At 39.0% G+C, this 20,854-nt stretch overlaps 1 protein-coding gene across 1 annotated transcript in view; it reads right to left on the reverse strand.

Annotated features, from left to right (window-relative positions):
• The window catches only part of LOC104270272 (conserved oligomeric Golgi complex subunit 5-like), a 46,326-nt gene that overhangs the window by 3,113 nt on the left and 22,359 nt on the right, over positions 1–20,854 (reverse strand). The window contains exons 7-10 of the mRNA XM_009864584.1: positions 11,255–11,365; positions 9,824–9,886; positions 8,907–9,010; positions 7,325–7,562 (exon numbers count right to left, since the gene is read on the reverse strand). Coding sequence (XP_009862886.1) covers positions 7,325–7,562; positions 8,907–9,010; positions 9,824–9,886; positions 11,255–11,365 — 516 coding nt within the window. The remainder of the gene's footprint in view (positions 1–7,324; positions 7,563–8,906; positions 9,011–9,823; positions 9,887–11,254; positions 11,366–20,854) is intronic.

Raw genomic sequence — 20,854 nt, forward strand, 5'->3', positions numbered from 1 at the left:
AGTCAAAGCTGGGAAACCCAGAGGGCCTGACCCAGGCACCTAGGCTTCCTCTACGGACAAAGAGAGGAGGGCACCTCCAAAATGCAGTGGGGAAGGCCCCACAGAGCTAGCTGTGCAAAACCACCCCCCAGCCTTGGAAGAACCTTGGAGTATATGCCTCATATAAAGCCCTTCCAGGCTGCTTGAAATCTGCATTTTATATTAAGCAGAAACTCGCAGAAGCAGAAAGAGAATAATAACCGGGGAAGTGGAAATAAGGAGGTTTTGTCTTCTGCTTTCAGCTGAATGCTCCAGCTTGGGTTGACAGCCTGGCTGCCTCCTGCCTGCTGCCCTTCTGGCCCCCAAAATTTCTACTCCATGCCCTGTCCCTCCATCACCCTCCCAGCCTGAGGGTTCAGTCACCTCTCCCACACACAGGTGCTAGGAATACTCCTTGGGCCGAAGAGCATGAACAACCCATCTCTGCAGTCCCTCAGCAAGTACTGCAATCCACCACAGAGTACGAAAGGCACACCGAAGGGAAGCCAACGTTCCCACGTTTGAGGAGAAGCCGTCACCTCTGTGTCCTCTGCTGAACATGCCGGCACAAGGGAGCGATGTCGAACGCACCTTCCCAGGACAGGCAGGTTCTCCCTGGGGGATTTCTGCAGGGAGGTGCTCCAGCTCCAAACTGCAGTTGATGAAGCTTCAAGCAAGTTCAGCACGTTGTTCCCCGAGATGCCCTGGGGACACTTCTGAGCACATGTGGGAGCCAAGAGGACAGTCTGCCGCAGAGGATCAGGAGCAAGTAGCCAAAAAAGAGGAGCTAATTAAGGAGGCTTTGCTGCATCACGATACAAGAGCCCTACAGACCCCGAAAAACAAATGAGAGCAAGACTCTCATTTCTCCAGAGCTGCTTCTCAGGCATTAGTATTGGCTAGGGGCTGTATCTGATATTCTGCACGAGCTGGTGTCCCAGCTCTGGTGGGAGCTGTGGGCTTGTAACTGTGAAGAACCAGGGATAAGATAATTCTTTTAGGTGCTTTAGAGAATTTGATAACAGGCATCAAACTGCCAGTCTGACTTGTGAAAAAAGAGATGCATGGATCAAACTGTACTCATGAGGGGAAAGAAATCCCATCATAGCAAAATATGATATTGCTTAATAAGTTTTAAATGTTTGTTTCACTCCTGAAACACAATATGATGTAATGAGACGTAAGTGAAACTTTCTACAGCTTAAACAATTCTTTATTTAAACAAATTTAAATGATTTCTCTTGAACACGCTTGGCAGTCTCCATAAATCAATATTCTCAGTCCTAAGTACTAAAGAATAAAATTTACTTTGGAAAATTATATTACTTCATCTTCAACCTTTATTCACTGTAGGAGATTATTAGTATTGCAAGAACTCGATAAATTTAATGGCAGCAGATGGTAGATTCGTGAAGTACTAGTTGCCAAAGAAAAAATTGTTTTTAAGCTTTGCAGCACACTATACCATCTCAAATTGACTCATGAAGAGTGGGAATGAGTGAAAACTAATATGGTAAAAATGTACATAAACCACAGAAATCTTTTTTTTTTAAATTTACAACACTTGTCTGCTATGTGTTATAATGTAATCGCTCCAATAAAAACTACACTTTGCACAATAACAAAGATTGTTTTCTTCTCTTGACTTTTAGCTATTTGCTCAAGCCCAGTGATGCAGTGAGGTGCTGAAGCATCTTTCTGCTGTTACATTCATTCCTGCAGGCCCACTGAGCAGGGTTTTGTGTCTCCACTGAGCATCATGCCAGCCGGCATCACTGGCCCGGGAGTGAGTGCTGGGGAGGAATCATTCAGATGGAACAGCTGCTGTTTTTAAGGTGCTGGAATCGGGCAGAGGATTGAGTGTACATCACTTCTTGGCTTTGCTACCTGTCATCACCTGAAGCTGCATCAACTTTTGACTCATGCAGCATGTTTATACTGTAGCAGCTTTTGCTATGATATACAGTTAGAGTTATGATATACAGTTATAGTTTCCAAAGCGTTTTGGTGAGCTTTTACCAGTCGGGTGATGTTTTGGCTGTCTGCAGGCCAGTACTTCTATCATGTGTGCAAGGCCTTTTGTCTGGCCATGTCCCGCGGACTTCACATATTAAAGGGTAAGTAGTAGTTTTTGTTTCTCCTCCAAATTGCTCTCTCAGAACAGCAAATTTGAAAACTCATATATCCAGGTTAAATTCAGTGATACATCAGGTGGCCAAGCAGTAATTTGCCACCACAGAGGCCTGATCTACTAATGTGAGGTAATCATTAACACAGGATCCCAGGGAGGCGGTGGGAAGTGCACGTGTGTGCTGAAAAGGAAGGGGCAGCTAGAAGAGAAGGTGGCCTCATGACTCCGCCTCATTTCGTTAAACTTTGTTCAAAACTCATTGCTTTTCCAGGTTTTACACTTTATTTCACCATGCTTTACAGAACACAGCGGCAGACTCCTGCCCTGCATACACTTTTTCTCAATGATCCTTGCTCTCTCAGACCAAACAGGCTGTATTATCTTTTCTTCCCATACGACCCTGCCATAGCCCATGGCTAGGTGGTCAATTATCTGTTGAACTATTCACTGGCTAGCCAGATTGTAAAAAATACATCACATGGTTGGCTTCCCTAATTAGATTATGTTCAGCAACCCAAGGGTGAAGCCAATATGTATTCTAGATACAGATAATGCATATATATAGAAGAGCGCTTTGAAAAACCCCATAGCGAAGTTATTGTTTTGTGCCTGTTGTGGTATTTTCAAGATCTCTCATTACTAAACAGCTGTTTTTTCAGCTGGAAAATCTTAACATTAAATTTTTAGCAATTATATTTTCTCCTGGCCAAGGTGAATTCCAAGTTTTTAAATGTTAACTCAAAATGCTTTTTTTGTAGTCATTCACCAGGAGAGAATGCTTTAACAAGCAAGGGAGCAGAAGAGCTATGAACTATTATATGAAAGGGGCTGGCCTGGAAGGGATGGAGAATTTGATTTCTCCCCCATGCAGAAATTCCAAAACGGTTGATCTTTAAGTAAATTCTTCAGCTGTAATACTTACAAAATAACACACATCAGAAAATAATTTCCTCCTTCCAGTAAGATGGCTAACATTAAACATTAAAGGCATTTTAGCTTTAGTAGTTTCTGTCCTTATGACTACAACTGTGATTAGAGAATCCTGTTTCTCTCTCTTTTCTGTAAGAAACTAGAAAGGATTTTTTTTTAGGAAAAAATATAAAACCCAATTTTACAATTGTATCACTATGTTTGATCAAGGATTTTAACTTTTTAAAAGCCTAGGTGCTAAATATTGAATCAGGAAAACAGATTCTGACCAGAGGCTAACAAGCAGATAGAGACATTTCTTCTGCACTAGAATTTAGCATCATCAGCTTTCACAGTAAACATTTTTCTAGGAAAATTCAATAAAACAAAAGCATTTTGCTGTAATTTATTGACAAAGAAGAGTTGGTGGCAGTGTTAACTACACCCCATCAAACAGAGTACTGAACAATGCCACAAAATCCAACTATGAATCACACCTAGAGAAGAAATACATGAAGGTATACACAGAAAAATATTAACTCAAGCAGGACCAATAAAAATAGTTCACTTGCAAGGCTTAAAATAATCAGTCGTGACATGAAGCGGTGTTCTCGGCACAGAAAGTGGCTCCTGCCTTATACGTCACTCCAAACTCACACCTATACTATGAAAAATTGGGAAACCATATCATGCCTTTGTGCCATGAAGCATGAAGATTACTTAGTCTTTACAATTTCTAGACGATTTTATTCCAATGTAGTTGTGATCTGTATTTGCTATCAATAAACAGCTATTTTCTCATATCAGCTTTTACGTAGCAGACTACTAATTTCCATGCTAAATATTACTGTAGATATCTCATTTCTTCTAAATAAATTTCTCAACTGATTGTCCTTCTATTTCATTCTTTGCTGCACGGTCCAGCACTTCCATCAGGTTTTAGGAAGGCCTGCACTACAAGCCACCAATCCCAAGATATGCCTAAGTGTAAGTGTTGTAACAACTCTGAATACCAAGCAAGTTAAAAGGTCCTCTGGAGAAGAACTAGTGCTCCCCAGAAACATAAACGTTGAAAAACCATCAGGGCTTGCTGGCTTGTTTACCTCCAGGAGAACATTTTTTTCCAGTGTGACTAGTACTGAATTTGAAGGTGAAATTTGGTAGTACATACATGAATACTGAATTACAGTCACTTTAAAAATACAAAACCAAATGAAAATAAACTGATCCAGGAATTTATAGGAGTGAGCTGAAAAGTAATCTTGTGCAATTGCCTGCATAAAAACTGAGAGCATGAAAAGACGCCTAGACTGGAAATATTTCAGATGAGAGTCCCAAAGAATCGGCACAGCATGGGATAATAACCTTGCAGCACTACAGATGTTTTTTAGGGCTTCAAAAGCTTCTGTATTCTTGTAAGCACTGATTTTCATGAAATCATATTAATGATATTCAGGCATATGTCAAACCTATCCTACCTCGGTTTACAGCTGCACACACCTAGTCTTACTGCTGAAATATATGCGATGCACAAGACAGCAAAATGTGTAACACTGGAAACAGGATAAGGCAGTCGACAGAATTACAGCAATAGTTCCTCAGCGCATTAAGTAGCTCAGCCTTACTCAAGAAAATTGGCTGTTGTGCACCTCACTGAAGCCAGTTCTGAATGAAGAGAACTTGAAGCCTCAATTTTCCCCCTCCTGGGTAGACAACTGTTGTTTTGAGGCAACACGTTTCCAGTGCAAAAACGTTCAAATCTGACTTTCTGCCAAAGCTGTTCTGATGAGTGTAAGGCAGCTGTAACTCTGAGTTCCCTGAGAGAAATGTGCACAAGCACATGAGACACCAAAAAGCTGATGCACTCTAAGATTATTTGATTTACCACATGCATGTTTATAATGGGACCTCAAATTAACCTCAGATAAAGCTTCTGGACAGATTTCTGCCCAGGTCTTATGCTTTCAAGTAACTCCAAAACTGATTTTAGATCTCAAAAGCCAGTTTTAAGCAGGAACATGTAACCCTTTCTGAGTACAGAAAATTCAAAATGACTCTACAAGACAGAGTACAAGTGAAAAGAGTTTATAAACAAACCTCCTCCTACACACAGTGTCTTTCCAGGCAGCTCCTTTCCTTAGGGTCTGGCTTTACTCCAACCATGCAGTGCCTTTCTGGGACTGAAAAAAACCCCTGCACACAGCATTTATGGCCATTTGGAAAAATTTATCCTTCCTGTCAAGCCAACAGTCTGGCTAAATACCTGCTCCCTGCTCTCCTCAGGCCAAAGCAGCAACAACCTCCCCTTCTCTTTGGAAGAATCAAGTCTTTTCCTTGGCAAATCCATGTGCCACGGGAACGGGAGCATGGAAGCAGAGAAATGCATGGTTTTTTTCTTCCACAGTACAAAAGAAGAGAAATCAGAACATTTATCTTCATACAGTTGTTTGTTCAGGACTTAGCACAGTGGCGAAGAACATGTTAATCTCCCTACACTCAGATGAAAACATACCTTCATTTTTCACTTAAAAGGCAGCCCATGTCAGAATAAGAAAAATAAGTTTAAAAAAAGATAAATTAATGATATTTTTAGTATTACTATAATAGATGCTTAAATCAGATGCTCTTTACTGCAGAATTAGGCAAAGATATTTCCCAAATTTATAACTTTAGTACTTGTCCTGGTTTTGGCTGGCATAGAGTTAATTTTCTTCCTAGTATCTGGTATAGTGTTGTGTTTTGGATTTAGTATGAGAATAGTATTGATAACACCCTGATATTTTTAGTTGTTGCTAAACAGTGTTCATACTAAGTCAAGGACTTTTCAGCTTCTCGTGCCCTGCAAGGCTGGAGGGTCACAAGAAATTGTGAAGAGATACAGCCAGGACAGCTGACCCAAACTGGCCAAAGGTATATTCCATACCATATGATGTCATGCCCAGTATATAAACTGGGGGGAAAGCTGGCCGGTGGTTGCTCAGAACTGACTGAGCACTGGTGAGCGACTGGTGAACAAGTGCACTGTGCATCACTTGTTTCGTATGTTTCTTTATTGTTTTTTCCCCTTCCTTTTCTGTCCTATTAACCTGTCATTATCTCAACCCACAAGTTTTACTCTTTTTTTTTTTTCCCCTCCTTTCTCTCCCTCATCCTCCTGTGGGGGAGTGAGCGAGTAGCTGTGTGGTGCTTAGTTGCCAGCTGGGGTTAAACCATGACAGTACTACAGCATAAATTAAAAAAATTATCTACATTCCTTCCAAGAGAAGAGTCAAACATCCTCCTCTTCTTCTCCTAATTTTATGCCATCATCTTCAAAATAGAGAAGGGAACAGAATATTGTCACTGAAAGCAATTGAAAACTTCCCCTTAACATTGTGGTTAAAGGCTGATTAACTCCTTTTGAGTAATGAATTAAAAAACTTCACTCAGGAGTGTGTAACTCACAGGCCAAGGATATAAAGCTGCCGGAGCAGGAGCAGTGATTCCTCCCTCCCTGTCTTCCTCTCCTACCTCAGCTACCTATCAGCCCAAAGCAGCACTCGGTAGGCAGACAGCTGGTGCTAATTCCCTTTTTCACTTGGGTAATAATAACCAGCACCCTCAGGTCAATCTAGTGGATGCCTGTATTCTTTGGCAAGTTAATCACACAGTGTTACTATCAACGAACTAAGTTTGAATATAGTAGATAATGCAGACAGATAGTGGATGTTATATTGGCAATTCGTTTTGCGGTTTTAAGTTCAGGTAAAGCTGAGAGGCAGAAAAACTAAGGAGGTCATGAAGAAAGGGCAACTCTTCCACAGGATACTGGTATTTCTTTAGCTTGTCTCCTGCACCACAAGGCAGCTGAGTTAGCGATTAACCCCTGTGGGAACTGTGACATATAAAGCGATTAAGAAAGTGACACATCATTCCATTACAAGAGAGAGAAAGAATGAAGTGAATGAATGGTGGCACATGAGGGATGTACTGATGAGGTCAGACAAGTGAGATGAAACGTCGAGATGCAGCCGAATTTAAACACAACAGTCACTTGACAGGAAACTTTCAGACCTCCGTGCATGTGCCTTATGGTGATGCGGGATCTTCAACTACTTAGTGGATGCATTTCTCAGGATACAGTATCTCACCAAAGAGGATGTTTAGAACTGGAACAGGACGATCTCTACAACTGCCTGTTTATACTCTGCTGAGGACAAAAGTATTGATACTTTTCAATGAGCACAGTGAAGTAACAGTAAAAAGTGGAAATCAGTATTAAGGTACCTGTGCAAAATCCGCTGCAAGCCGCATCTTCCCACCTTCACCGAGGGGCCTTATTAGACTGGCATTGCGAATGAAAAGTTCAATTGCTCTTTGAGCCATGGCTTCAGTGTTATCAAAGACAAAATCAGAACACTCAAAATGTCTGAAGTAGTCGCTCATGACTCTCGCTATAAAACCCTGTAGTTCTTTCATGTACAGAGAACAAGGGACATCTGGTTTTCCTGAGCTGGATAATGATCTAAAAAAAAAGAAAGGAAAAAAGAAATGGGGACAGTTAAATCCATCTTTAAAACAGAACTGAAGACTATTTAATTTTTTTCCTAACCCACAAAGCCATGGCATGAATTGTAGAGTCTCATTTCTACTCAGAATAAAGAGCGTGTAGCTCCCTCTGAAACTACAGTCAAAAGTATCTCTTTATCAGCTATTCCCATCCTAACAAGATAAAGGAAATTACCCCACTCCCCAACTTGCAGAGCCTCCACCAGTTCGGATCCTAAATGTCAAATCCAGCTCCTAAACATAAATGCCCCAGTTATTGGTCTGAAACTCTAATCATGGATTGGAAAACTCAAACACATGTCACAGGGTTACTAGTTTAGCCTATGCCAAACGTATTCTCTTTACAGAATTAGTTTCCTAGATTCCTCCAAACACAGGATTATAAAGCTAATCTAATTATCACTGAAGCAGCACAGAAGCTACAGGACACAGAAATCAATCATCTTTCTCCTTCTTTGAATCACAGGCAATAAAGCTCTTCCAAACTCATGAATCTATCTAACAAAATTGAGCCTTTGGCTAGAATCAGCTTATTCACATTGAGAGGTGTTTTGCTAGTGACAGCAAAAGAAAGATGGGGAGGGTAAAATATTGTTTTTTAAAAAAAAGTCAAAAGGAAAAGTTAAAACACCTCTGAAAATATACTGATTTCAGTGAATTTCCAAGGCAGAAAAAAAGGCCATCTGATGATGATATAAGCAATGTCAGAACAGAGATAACAACGAAAATAACACTTAGGAAGGAAGGCTCAATTATAGATAAGACTGAAGATCTTTGCAGATTAAAAATACCAGAAATTTTAATTAAAATGTTATGGGAAATAGTGTAAGACACCAAATCTGAGCTTTCAATAAAAAAGATTTTTTGAATCATTTCAGATTGAATAATATTTAAAAAAAAATTCTGTGCAGTTTCGAATCAGGTTATATACTTTATTTTGAGAAATGAGAATATTGACAGTTCTGAAGACTGACCACAAAAATACAAGTTTTGAAAGCAGAAGGGTTTTTTAAGCACAAAAATCGCCTCCGCTTGGCTTTATTTTTATATTTAAAATGAATTTTACTCAACAGATACGCGAAAAAAAAAGGGGGGAGGAAAAAGACAGCTGCTACCTGATTAATTTGTTTCAACAGATAAGTGTAATTCTGCTTCCTGTGTTCACTGACCATAAAGCATCGTCTTCCCTTCAACAAATAAGCACTCTTGCTCCAAAGGTGTTGTGGCAATAACAATCTGTTATGTATATGCAGGGCATCTTACTAAAGCAATGGTAAATTTTAAAAATATCTCTAGTTACCCAGAAAAATCTTCCTGGTGCATAGTGATGATAATAGCTTCTACTGAATCTTCTACAGAGTTCAGTAACGGTTGAACAGCACTACCCATTAGATCATGGACTGCCTAAAATAGAATAAGATAAAAGGCACACGTAAGGAAACAGAAAATAGAAGCATTTGCATTTTGACACCTCAAATATACCTTGACAAACAGTTCGTTTCAACAGAGCTTTTTATTATTCTGCATTAGAAACTGCTAAGCAGAAGGAAGAAAGCCTAAGTGAACACTTCTCTTCAATCAATTCTTACCAGCAAAATACAGAAATACAGCTGTTTACCCTGTAATGCCTTTCCTCAAAGAGGTGCACAACAATCTGAAAAAAGGTTCATGAATGTCCACGTTCTGGTGCCTACCCTTTGTTCAGCTGCTCATTCCACCAGACAAACAAACCACCCTCCGCTCCTTCGCACACAACCCCTCCCCGCACAGCGCCCAGCAGGACGATGTGGAGAGCTGTCATCCGCAGAGCCCTGCACGGCCATCCACATCGCCTCCCAGAAAAGCTCCAGGTAGCATAAAAATATCATAATTTTATGTGTGTGTTGGGGGGATGGAGGGGTAAGGAGATGATGACGGCTCCAGTTACAGCTGTGTGAATGCTGCAGAGAAAGACATTTATTTTCACTGTCAGATGACATCTGGGTTCCGACCATTGTGAGAATATTCTTGAATACAAACACTGCTCAAGCAGTGATTTGGCAAATGCAACATATATTTAGCTGCAGATACACAAAATATAAATTCCAGAATACTTGCACGCCTTTGACTAACATATACTGACACAAAATAATACCTGGGAAAATAAGTGCCTGTTTTAAGTGTAACAGGCAGAGCAAAGCTCAGCCCTATCCCTGCAGCATATGGACATTCAATTACCTTTAAGGCAGTTGTGACTGTTTGCTCAGCGGCTGCTGGAAATGAGCTCTGATTGGTAATGACCTAAAAAATTTAAAGTAATTGTTAACAGGCAACATTCAACAAATTATTAGAATCCATAATATTTAATTTCATTTAAAAGCATACTGAGTTACCCTTAGTAATGAGTGGTTTACATAGGTATATATAATTATCAAATATGTTTTACACAGACAGAATTTTCAATGCACCAGGATCAGTCCTTGGCTCTCAGATTTCCTATGGACTCTGCTTCTGCCTTGGCAAAGAAATTATTCAACTGTGTTCAACTGCAATTTAGCTGAAGGGTTAACAGAACCAGAATAAAAATAAGTGGTGTGTTCTCCCACTACTAAGTATAGAATTTATGGAGAACTATTCCAGCAACTCTATGGCAAATATTTGAAAGAATGGTTGCTCTTTCTCAGTATTTTGACTATTATAGTACTACATGTTAAATAGCTATTTATGTGCAGCTACGACAATATTAGAATTGAAAGTCAAGGAATGAACCAAAGGAATATTCTACCAATTTCCTTACAGCTATGAACACGCTACACAATAGTATTTTTAAGCCAGCTAAGTACTGAACTCAAAGACTGATTCATATCAGATCTCCCTCCAACACTAAGGCACATGAGGTTCATTACTAAATACATCAGAGAAAGCAGACTTAAAAGTTGATCTACCATCTGTTTGTAAAATCCAAGCAAATTTTGTAAGCTTTTTAGCATTTTTTGACATTCTTTAAACATATCCACAGTCAGGAGTACTCATGGTCTTTTTTCTAATCAGGCTAGGATTTAAAAACAAATAACTACAACTACCACTATATCTGTTTGTTTTAATTTACAGAGACTGTGTAACCATTGGCATCGCTAAGCCAGTAAATCAGAATTATTCATAACTGTGCTTAGTCCTGAAAACATTTCTAGGCCAGACTTTGGCCACAGCAACAATGCATGGAGATATTTGTGAGGTGCTGCTTTTCTTGATTTCACCCTTTCCTTTCACTTTTCAGTTTGGCCATAATCATGGGAAAGCAGTGAGGGTCTTCTGAGAAAGATAAGCTGGGGCAGATGCAGACAAAGGCTATCAGGCTGGCCAGTACAAAGACAAGGCTTACTTGATAAAGAGTTCAGTTATTTAGCTTCACAAAACATCGGCTGTGAGATGTGATTATGCTCTATAAACACATCTTCCACTTCTAATATGGACAGTTTGTCACATAGCTGTGCTTTCAAGGGCCAACAAAGTCTCAAAGAGTTGTAGAAATGCACAGCAAGGTGCAGCCCTTAACCCAAAATTGGACTGTATTTGTCAGAGCTCTCATCAGCTGATGGGAGAATACGCATCCAGCAGAGCAAAGAAGTTCACGCTATGGCAAGAAGAGACATACCAAAGGAAGCCTACCTTCAGAACTGACTGGTGCAGTTTATACAGCGAATTAACTACAGCCATGTTCCTCCTTTGTCCTTCTGTCAGCGGTCCAATCACTTGGCTGGCATCTCCTTGAGTAGACAGCTGCAGTGATTGCAGAAATTGTTAAAACAGTACCAACTCTTTGAATGGTGCATTGCCACAAAAAACTGCAGTTAACTAAACTTAGACCACGGCAGAAAGCCATAGGGCTTCAGCATAATTTTTCTTCCATTTATCTCTTGCCTTGATTCATTTGATTTCCATCTCCAGGTAATACAAACTGAACAACAGGAACCGTGAGAGACTGCTGTCATTAGCTCCCAAACGACAGCACTCAGACCCAGATCTCTTGGGAGGTACCTAGTGCCACCACAACTTCAACTTTGTAATTTAAGAGTTAGGTGAAGTCACCTACCCGAGGATGCAGTATCAACTAGCAGCAGCAGAAGCGAAAAGGGTATGGTTTTCTGCATACCCTCAGTTCTTATTTCTGACAGCCATTCAAGCCTCTCTTTAAAAATTCCGTTTCTTCAAATAGACAGCTTACAGCTTTGTACATATTCCTGGCTTGTAAATGAACAGGAAAATAGAACTGCAAGGACCAAAACTGCTAGCCCTGTCATTAAAAAGTGTTAAATCTATGCATCTTTCAGCAAAATAAAAAAAATATATTTCTTCATACTTAAGCTCCGCAAAGCATGCATTTTTTATCATTACCACAGAAATCAGAGTTCCAGGGCGATACATAGATAGCAATTAACTACAGAACAGTGCCGTAAGGGTACCACAGCATACATTTAGAATTTAAAACAAACAAAAAAATTTAATTGGGAAACAAAGGGCAATTTTCTTGTGCCCTGAAAGCTGCAGAAATACAAAGAATTGACAAAAGGCTCTGTGAATTCTAGAAGTACATGTAAATATTTCAGCAAGAATAGCTATTAATAGAAGGCTTTACTGCAATATAATTATCTGACTAGTTATCTGTATTTCAGGATACAAAATTATCCTTCAGGAAACTCCTGAAAATGCCTAGCTCCAAAAGTCTCTCAGTAAAAATATATTCAACTCACTGAACAAGTCATCAAGAGACTCTTATGAAGTGTGTCTTTAAACACAGTTGAAGGTCCTACAGTAAGCTCCTAAACTAAAACTGAATATACAGAAACAATTGTTTAAGAACAAAAGCAACAAACATAAGATAAAAAATTTTAAGTAATGGGCAACAGTGAATCTTTGCTAGTGAAAGACTATTCGTGTACTTCCCATAGCTTCCAGTCAGCATAAACACAGACAGCATGCAAGCAAAGTTATCTAGCATTTGCCAGCACTGCTAATAATGAAATTTTAGACAAATTCTTGCCAATACACAAGAACTTAAACTTACTCACAGCACTACAGTGACAGTATCAGTTCATTTCCCTTTCTTCAAATGTAGGGATTATTTCAGGATAGGTTTCTGAGGCTATGCAGAGGGAAGAATCTTTCCCAATGTATCTTCAATTAATTGACATAAAAATGCATCTGCAGACTAGCTGACAAATATGTCATCTCAGCATCTTCCTGCCTTCCCGAGGAGAACAGCCACGTGAGCTCTGCACATCTGTTTCCTTCCTGATATTTCTATTTGACAGACCTGACTGGTTTAAAGAATTCTGACACAGTTGCACAGATTACTAACAAAAGCGCTGTGCAGAGAAACACCGTGTTCACTCAGCTCACCACCCTCCCAGATCCCCACAACCTTTTTCTCACACCCTTTTTAAGCACTGTACAGACCAATCAGTTGTCTTTTGCACATTTACAACTACTGAACATAAAAGACATTAAGACAGTAAAATTTTAGGTCCTAGTTACTGAAATTTCAGTTCCTCAAGAGTAAAGGCTTCACAGTTTCTTTTTCTTAGACATTATGAAATCATTAGACTGTGTCCCGTCTGCTGGTGAAAAAGCTTAACTGGTAAGTAAAAGCAGTAACAAGTACAAACACAACCCTTCTGCAGCAACAAGCAACTCACAGCTAGCAGTTGTGCACAACAGCTTGAATAACCTTGAATCAGTTGGAACTTTGACAACTGGATGTGTTGATCCCTTAAAATAAAATAACTGATCTAAATCAAAGAGGCTTGGAAAACTTGACTCCTGTTACTCACAGTAGGAACTCAGCAGCCCAGGGCTCCTAGGACTGCTTCCCCTGAAGGTGTGCCAGGGGAACACTCGGCACCTACGTGGGTGGGTGTGTCCTACCATCATGGGAACAGTCAGCATCTCTAAAGGTAGGTGCACCCTACCCTACCCTCATGGGAACAACCAGCACCCACGTGGGTGGGTGTTTCCTACCATCTACAGCAGAGGTCTCAGGTGGTCGTTCCCTTCTCTTGTCACCACCACGATTTCTATGACCTTGCCTTGAGGCAAGAAGGTTCTGTGCTGACTCTGTCCAATGTGGTTCACGTACGTGCACTTTGTCACTGGCATGTATCTGGATTTCTAGTAGTTTATCATTATTCCTATGCCTCAGTCTGAATTGTTGACACCTCTAATATCCATTTGTCCTGGTGTGAGAGCACCATCGTGCCGTCATGCATTCAGGTAGGAAAATGCCTCCCTGATTCCAACAAACCACGCTTATGGCCCATTTACTTCAGACACAAATCATCCCCCACTTTATCTTCCATCATACTAGATTTTATCAATGACTTACATTCATCACTCTCATTTATACAGCAAGCACTTTTGAAGTTCTGTGCTGGACACAGCTTATGCATTTAAGCCCAGTGGTAACATAATTCTTCCTCTGTTATCTGCCTGCTGGGGATTGCACTGTGCAAATACATTACGCGAAGTAAGTGTGAACCTAGCCACATCCACCGAACTGAAAGACATAGTCCAAGGGCCTTCTTTGCAACAAGAGGACTAAAGACAAAATCCGATGCCTTTTTAACCAGATTTATCCAGAAATACAGAAGGCCAGAAGGGTGAATTTATGCTTAGCAGAAATAGGCAGGACAGAATGGGTGACTTCATCCCAAATCACAATCTATTTTGGTAAAGAAACAAAAGACATAACAAAAAACATAGTGGAGCTGAAGGACCAGATCCCATCTCCAGGGAACCATCAGTCACCCTGGGAGTTAGTCTGGCTTGAGCCTGCTAGCTGAAAAGAACATAAAGGGAAAAAAACTACACCGCAGCCAGACCTGAATGAGCAGTAACAACAAGGACTGTAACTGTTCCACTTTTCTGTATCTGCCTTTAAGTATAGCAATTGATTTCTTACACTCTTCACTTTACTTGGGTAAACTGTTTCTCCTTTTACCTCAAAGCCTGTTTACTATTTACAGCAATTTCATGGGTGCTAGCAAAGCACAGGCACCCCATTCCCCAGAAAGCAGCAATTCCACAGTGGGTGACACACCAGTATGAGCTCCCTTTGCCAACAGCAGCTGCCACCACACCAGCAACATGAGATGTTAGTGAGGAAGAGAGGAGTGAGGCAGAAGTCTCCCATGAGCAAATATTACCCAGGACTTCTGCATCATGCATCAGGCACTGGAACAAGGTCTTTGTCTTGTGGTGCCCTCAAGAATGTGAATGTGAGCTTCCACCCCATGCAGCAATTCAAACTCAAAGGGCAGCGGTTAAACTAAAATAAGAAAGAACTACTGGAGGTACTGTCTTTCTGACACGTGTATGAAGACATTCTCTAAGGTAGGATGTTGAAATTTGCAGGTTCAATCCAGTAGCTGACTAGCTGAAGGAAGTTGCCTAGAAGACTGTTTTTTCTAATCTAACTCAGCAGAACCTGAGGACTAAATAGTAGGTCGGGTTGTTTACTGAACCAAAGACACTTGCACAAGATGATAAACAAAAAATGTGTCATGAAGAGAAAAAGCTCACCAATGGCCATCTGACTTCCTTCAGCCAAACATGGTCAAGAAACTGTAAGTCATTACCAGATCTGTGTTGTCATCAAATTCACGTATCCCTCTAGAAAACAGTTTCTTTTAATTTGTGTCCTTCAGTACCTTAATGCTGCTGCACTGCTTCAGATGCAGAGATTCCAGGTGCCACATATTGGTTCAGTCAATTGCCCAATGCAGAAAATTTCAGGAACGATTCACCCGACCACATGCAGGAAACCATGAAGTATAGAAATAAGCACTTCGGTTGAGTAATTCACCTGGCCTACTTCAGAGGCCTTGAGTTAGGGAGACTAAATACTATCTGTTTCCCTCCGCTTACAATCAAAGGAACCTAAGGCTGTACCACAGGAAGCTATAGTGCCAGATGAATTCTCACCCTATAAATGTATTTGCATCCTTTTGCATAAACCCACTTTGGAAATATGTCTTGGAAACAACCAGATCAAGTGTTCCAGATTTTACATTTTTCTGTGTTTAATACCTAAGAACAGACATGTAATTTGACAGCATGGTTTTGATCTCACATGTTGAGACATGCACTATGGTAAGGCTGCCTTGGGTTTATATTCTTGTTTTCACTATGCAGCAATGAATGTGGAATCTAGATTAGAATGTGAATTGGATCATTGGTTCTCCCTCAGGTTATAAAAAAAATGCTAACGGAGTTTGTCTTTTTCTTGTAGAAAAGCTCAGACTACAGATACATCTTTTCCTATAATTTGTTTAGTGTTTCAAAGTGACTAACCTCCCCTCTTCCAACACGTCGCAGCTCAGAAGAGACACTGATTTGTGAGCTGGTTTGCTGCCCTTCTCTTCACAGACTAAACATCTTGCAAAAAAGCTCAGTTTCACACTAGAGTAACTAAGATCTTGGGTGCATCCTTATTGACAGTTTCGGAAAACTCCATTTATTTTTCTCTGCCATAAAACAGCCTCAGCTAACCTACTCTCTGAAGAGTAGGAAACAGCATTATAATTTAGGAGTACGGAGAAGATCTTAAATCAAAAGAAGACGGACGTAGTGCCTCTCAACAAAGCATTTCATCTATCTCTAGGATCACAAGACTAATGTGTTTTGATAGGACAAATTGAACTCCAGTCATCAAGCTGACATTTTCAGGAATAAATACATTCCTAATAGAGGCAGCTGATGTGGCCATACCTCTGGCAGAAAGCAATCAATCCACCTGGTACTTGGCCTCCTGCCTGATCATCACAACTTATTATAAAGCACAGAATCTATTCACAGAGTTTCTGAGTCAACAGGGCTTGGCCCTGGGATTTCTCCCACTCCCTGCTAATAATTGGATGATTTACTATCAGGTTTAATGTTTTCCATATGGCAGAAGGAGCCCCTTACAATTTCTTTCCACCTGAGAAACATAAAAGTTTACTACAATCAGTTTGCTACTTTCTGTAAAAATATGACATGATTTAGCAGAAAAATACCTAAGAATCTGAACTCTGCTAGCTATTCCACCTGATTTATTAGCTACTTAAAAGACAATTTGCAAAAAAGAAGAGATGTAATTTAGAAGTTTGAAGTGCAGGATTTGAATAAATGTGTCAGAACAAATAAGGTCCTTGACTTATGAGGATAAACTGAAATAAATGTTCTGCTTTTTAAAAAAAAATAAACTAAAATTTAAGAATAAGCCATAAATAAGTATTTGTGTTCTTGGAACAACTTCCTATTTTTTTCCAAGAAGAAGAAATATTTCAAGATGTGAAGAAAGAAACAAGCTGTGAGTTCAGGTAATAAATTAAAAAGTATATAAAAACATTTGTAATGCACCCTCAGGACATTCTTGTAGCTTCCAGAATTATTATTTTTTTTAGCTTCCTCAGAAAATCAAAATTTTGTATTCTAGGAATATAGAAAGGGAGCTCTATGGTGATGGCAGTCAAAATCTTACAGGAAAAAAGGCCATTATTCTGGTAAGAAAAATTTGAAGGGACAGTTAAGTGCCTGACCAAGAAAAAAGACCAAACATCATGCTCATACTATTCGTGCTAGAACAACAGCACTCATTGAACCATTCCTGTGGGGGTATTTCTGGTTTGGTTTCTTCTCTTCCTTAATATGTTCAAAAGCAGAGGAAATGGAAGGAAAAAAGCAAATGGTCTTTCTGAAACAGAAAAGACATGATTTAACTATTTAGTTTTTGTATCATCTGAGAAGAAAAGCACTGTGCAATCAAAAGGGAGTTAATGGTTCATAGTCCTTAAATAAAGAGATGCTTTAAAACAACCCTGCTGCCAGAAAGCACCTAAACCCAGTTCCTTTAGGGAATCTCCAGAGAATCCTAAATCCAAAGCACTCAGAATCATTTCTCAACTTCCAAAAATCATGCCTCCTGTATTTGACATTTTCTCAGACTCAGGTTTACCCAGTTAGCCCAAGTCTGAGGAGGATCTTAAGGACAACGTGTGTTGAACGTGATACCTCTGACTGATTTTTTCATGCTTGACAAACTAATGACTGAATGATTAATCATATTTTACATATCATCCCAATAGTTATTGGTCCCAACCAACAACTGAGAATGCACTTGTAGAGGTAAAGAGCAGACATCCATCACCAAGATACGCAAGATGGGTCCAACATGATAGAGTGATACTCCCCTAAACATAAAAATTTTAAGCAACTTATTTAATTACTATCGGCCTATTTTGGTATCAATTGATACTTCTATCCTGCAAAAGGTTATAAATGAGCTTTACACTATCCAACTCTCATCAGAGTTATTCCAAAACTGCAAAATTCCAGAGCCTTCACCTTATCAACACATATTTAACCGAATTAATTTCTAAATCATAGAATTTAATTTGGAACGAAATAACTTAGAGCAAAATATATACTGTAAGGATTGTGCAATCTTGCTCTTCTTCCACCTGTTAGCAAAATTACATACTAGATCTGAAGAAGTCTTTTAACTCCTTTCCCAGTAAGATAAAATTAAGTATGTAGTACTCTCAAACCCAACCTGTTATGCTCGGATGATTTTTTCTGGAGTATAGCCAGTATCTCTTAAACAAAAAATAAAAATCACACGTTTGTTACGTGAGTCACGATCTAACCAGCAAAAGACAACATGAGAATGAAGAAAATGTTTCACAAAGTTATTTTTTAATGCAACTTTCCCCTCTAGATTTTTAATTAAATTTTTTAAAGTTTAAATGCTTTTTTAAGTGACTTATCAGCTGGACAATTCTAAGTATTCTCTGATCAGTCTAAGTGGCTTCCTAATAACTGTTTCAACAAAACTATTCTGATCTTTCCATCAATTAAAAAAAAGTACAAAACCTTAGCTGACTTCTGATTATTTTTAAATTAGACCTACTGCCATCTTTAGCTTTTATTACTGTAAAGTGAAATAGCAATTATTCTGAAATTATTTTAGTATATAATAGCCTCCCACATATTCTATTTAAATACCTATTAATGATTTCTTTAATGTGCCAAATATTGAATTAATTTTTTGGGGTTCTCTCATTTAAATAGCATAGATACAAGTTTTTCAATGACAGTAACACCATGTCTCCAAGGTACTGGGATAATACAGTTAATTCACGTCTCTCAAAAAGATGTGGGGAAAGTATAATCTTCCACATTACTTACACTATTGTAACTGACCTGTTATTTACAGAAAACCTTTCCTGAAGTGTCATTTCACTACTGTTCTTGATGATTTGTGATCTTATTACATTTCATACTTCCATCCAAAGTTCACAATATTCGACATTTAGACAGGAGGACTAGATACATTTGCCTGCATCAGACAAATCTCATTGTTGGATTATGTCCTGAATAGTGATTCACTCGCAAATGAAAGCTCACAATTCAATATAACGGCATCTAATACGAGACATGGACTAATTCTTCTAAGATCACATAATTAAAAAGGCAATCAGCAATTCACTTTATGTCATTATAATGAGAATTCATCATGCTTTTCAATGCAAAACCATCACAGGCCTCATAAATTTGCTGAAGCTTAAATACGGTGCCAAAATTCCAGTGCAAGAACAGTATTTTCCCTTCACTGGAAGATTTTGATTTCAGGAAATCTTTTCTGTCTCACTCTCCACCCTGCTCTCCTCTGCTTTGTTGAATTATTCAGCTAGTTAAATTTAGCTATGTCAGATAAGAGGATAGGTGGACAAGAAAACAAAACCACAGATAGCCTGAACCACATATTTATGTCAGGGAACAGCCTAACAAAGACGCAGGTCACATCCATTTTCTTGCTACTACAGCACATTTCATTCAGGGGATGTGCATAAGTTAAATAAGTAAACCAATGTTTTTGATTGGCATAAGGTATATTTCTCCTTAGGAACACATATGACTAAAGCCAACCCAACAAATGCTTTCCTCTATGAATGACATCTTAATTTTTTTCATTTCCATAAGAAGAAACCAGAATTGTAGCCCTCCTAGATAAACACTTTTCTTTTCTACAACACACTATGGATATTTTCCCTTGCCACTAGGCAGACAGCGGCAGTCAGTGGTCGACTTGTTTGGTCCAGCCCCTCTCTGTCTTTTCCTAGTCAACTACTAAGTATAGACTAAAAGGTTCAGAAAAAATTCCTATCTCCATGAATATTCAGAAAAAAATAAGAACCAATCCTTCTCATCCAACTGTTTTATCATAGAAATATTTTAACTTCTCAATTCCATCTTCCTTTGCATTTCTGCTTTCCTTAACAGTTTCACTGACTGAGCCAAGGCATTCCAACATAGTGTCTGATAAGTTATAACACACTAAGCCTTATAGATTCTGGACAAAAATATGCCATTCATATTGCTTATCATCTAAACAACCCATTGGAAAACCTTATTTAAATCTCCATTCCCCTCATGAAGCATGACAGACACTTTCTCTTCTACGAATGTTAGAAATATTCCTTGTAAAGACGCCGTCTCTTTCTCAGCTCAGAGTTTAGTCTGAATTGTTGTTTTTCTATTCCACTTGGTGTTCCAGCAATTTCTTTCCTCATTCTCTTTATTGCAACAACGTTTACAAACCAAGGAGAAGCATTAATAAATTAGAGATTGGTTTTAAGCAGTAAAAATATAAACCAAGATCAGTGCACATTTAATTGTAATCTCACAAAGACAGATCCTGGAAGATACGTGAAGCCACAGCGTGATAGAATTACACTTTCAAAACTGCATCACCAAAAACAAACAGCAGACTATTTTCTAGTGACTATCATGTATCAGAAACACCACAAACTCACTGAGAAAGAAATCAGGAAAAAAATCAAGACTCATCTGCCACAGTATCACAAATAGTTATGATGAGATGGATGAACACAAAGTTGAGATCTATTTTAAATCTCAGTAAGTACAAACCAGTTTTTAAACATGCTTAGAGGAAATGATCAGCTTTTTTCAGAAAATTTGGAAGACAAAAATAAATTTTCTAGTGGTGTGAGATGAATATGGGCTGGTTTGTCACAGTCTGCCTCTTTAAACTTAAAAAATCTCACATAGAATCTACTCCAACGTATTCTAAATGTCTAGCTAGTGGACCAGAGATATTTAATAGAGAGATATTAATTCTGAATATCTATCACAAATGGAAAATTTTAAAGATCATTATGGGTTACAGCAAAAGATTAAGCCATCCAAGCAGCATTAAAGAACACAACC

This window comes from Apaloderma vittatum, unplaced genomic scaffold, assembly GCF_000703405.1.
Source record: "Apaloderma vittatum isolate BGI_N311 unplaced genomic scaffold, ASM70340v1 scaffold17132, whole genome shotgun sequence".
NCBI classification, from domain to species: Eukaryota; Metazoa; Chordata; class Aves; order Trogoniformes; family Trogonidae; genus Apaloderma; species Apaloderma vittatum.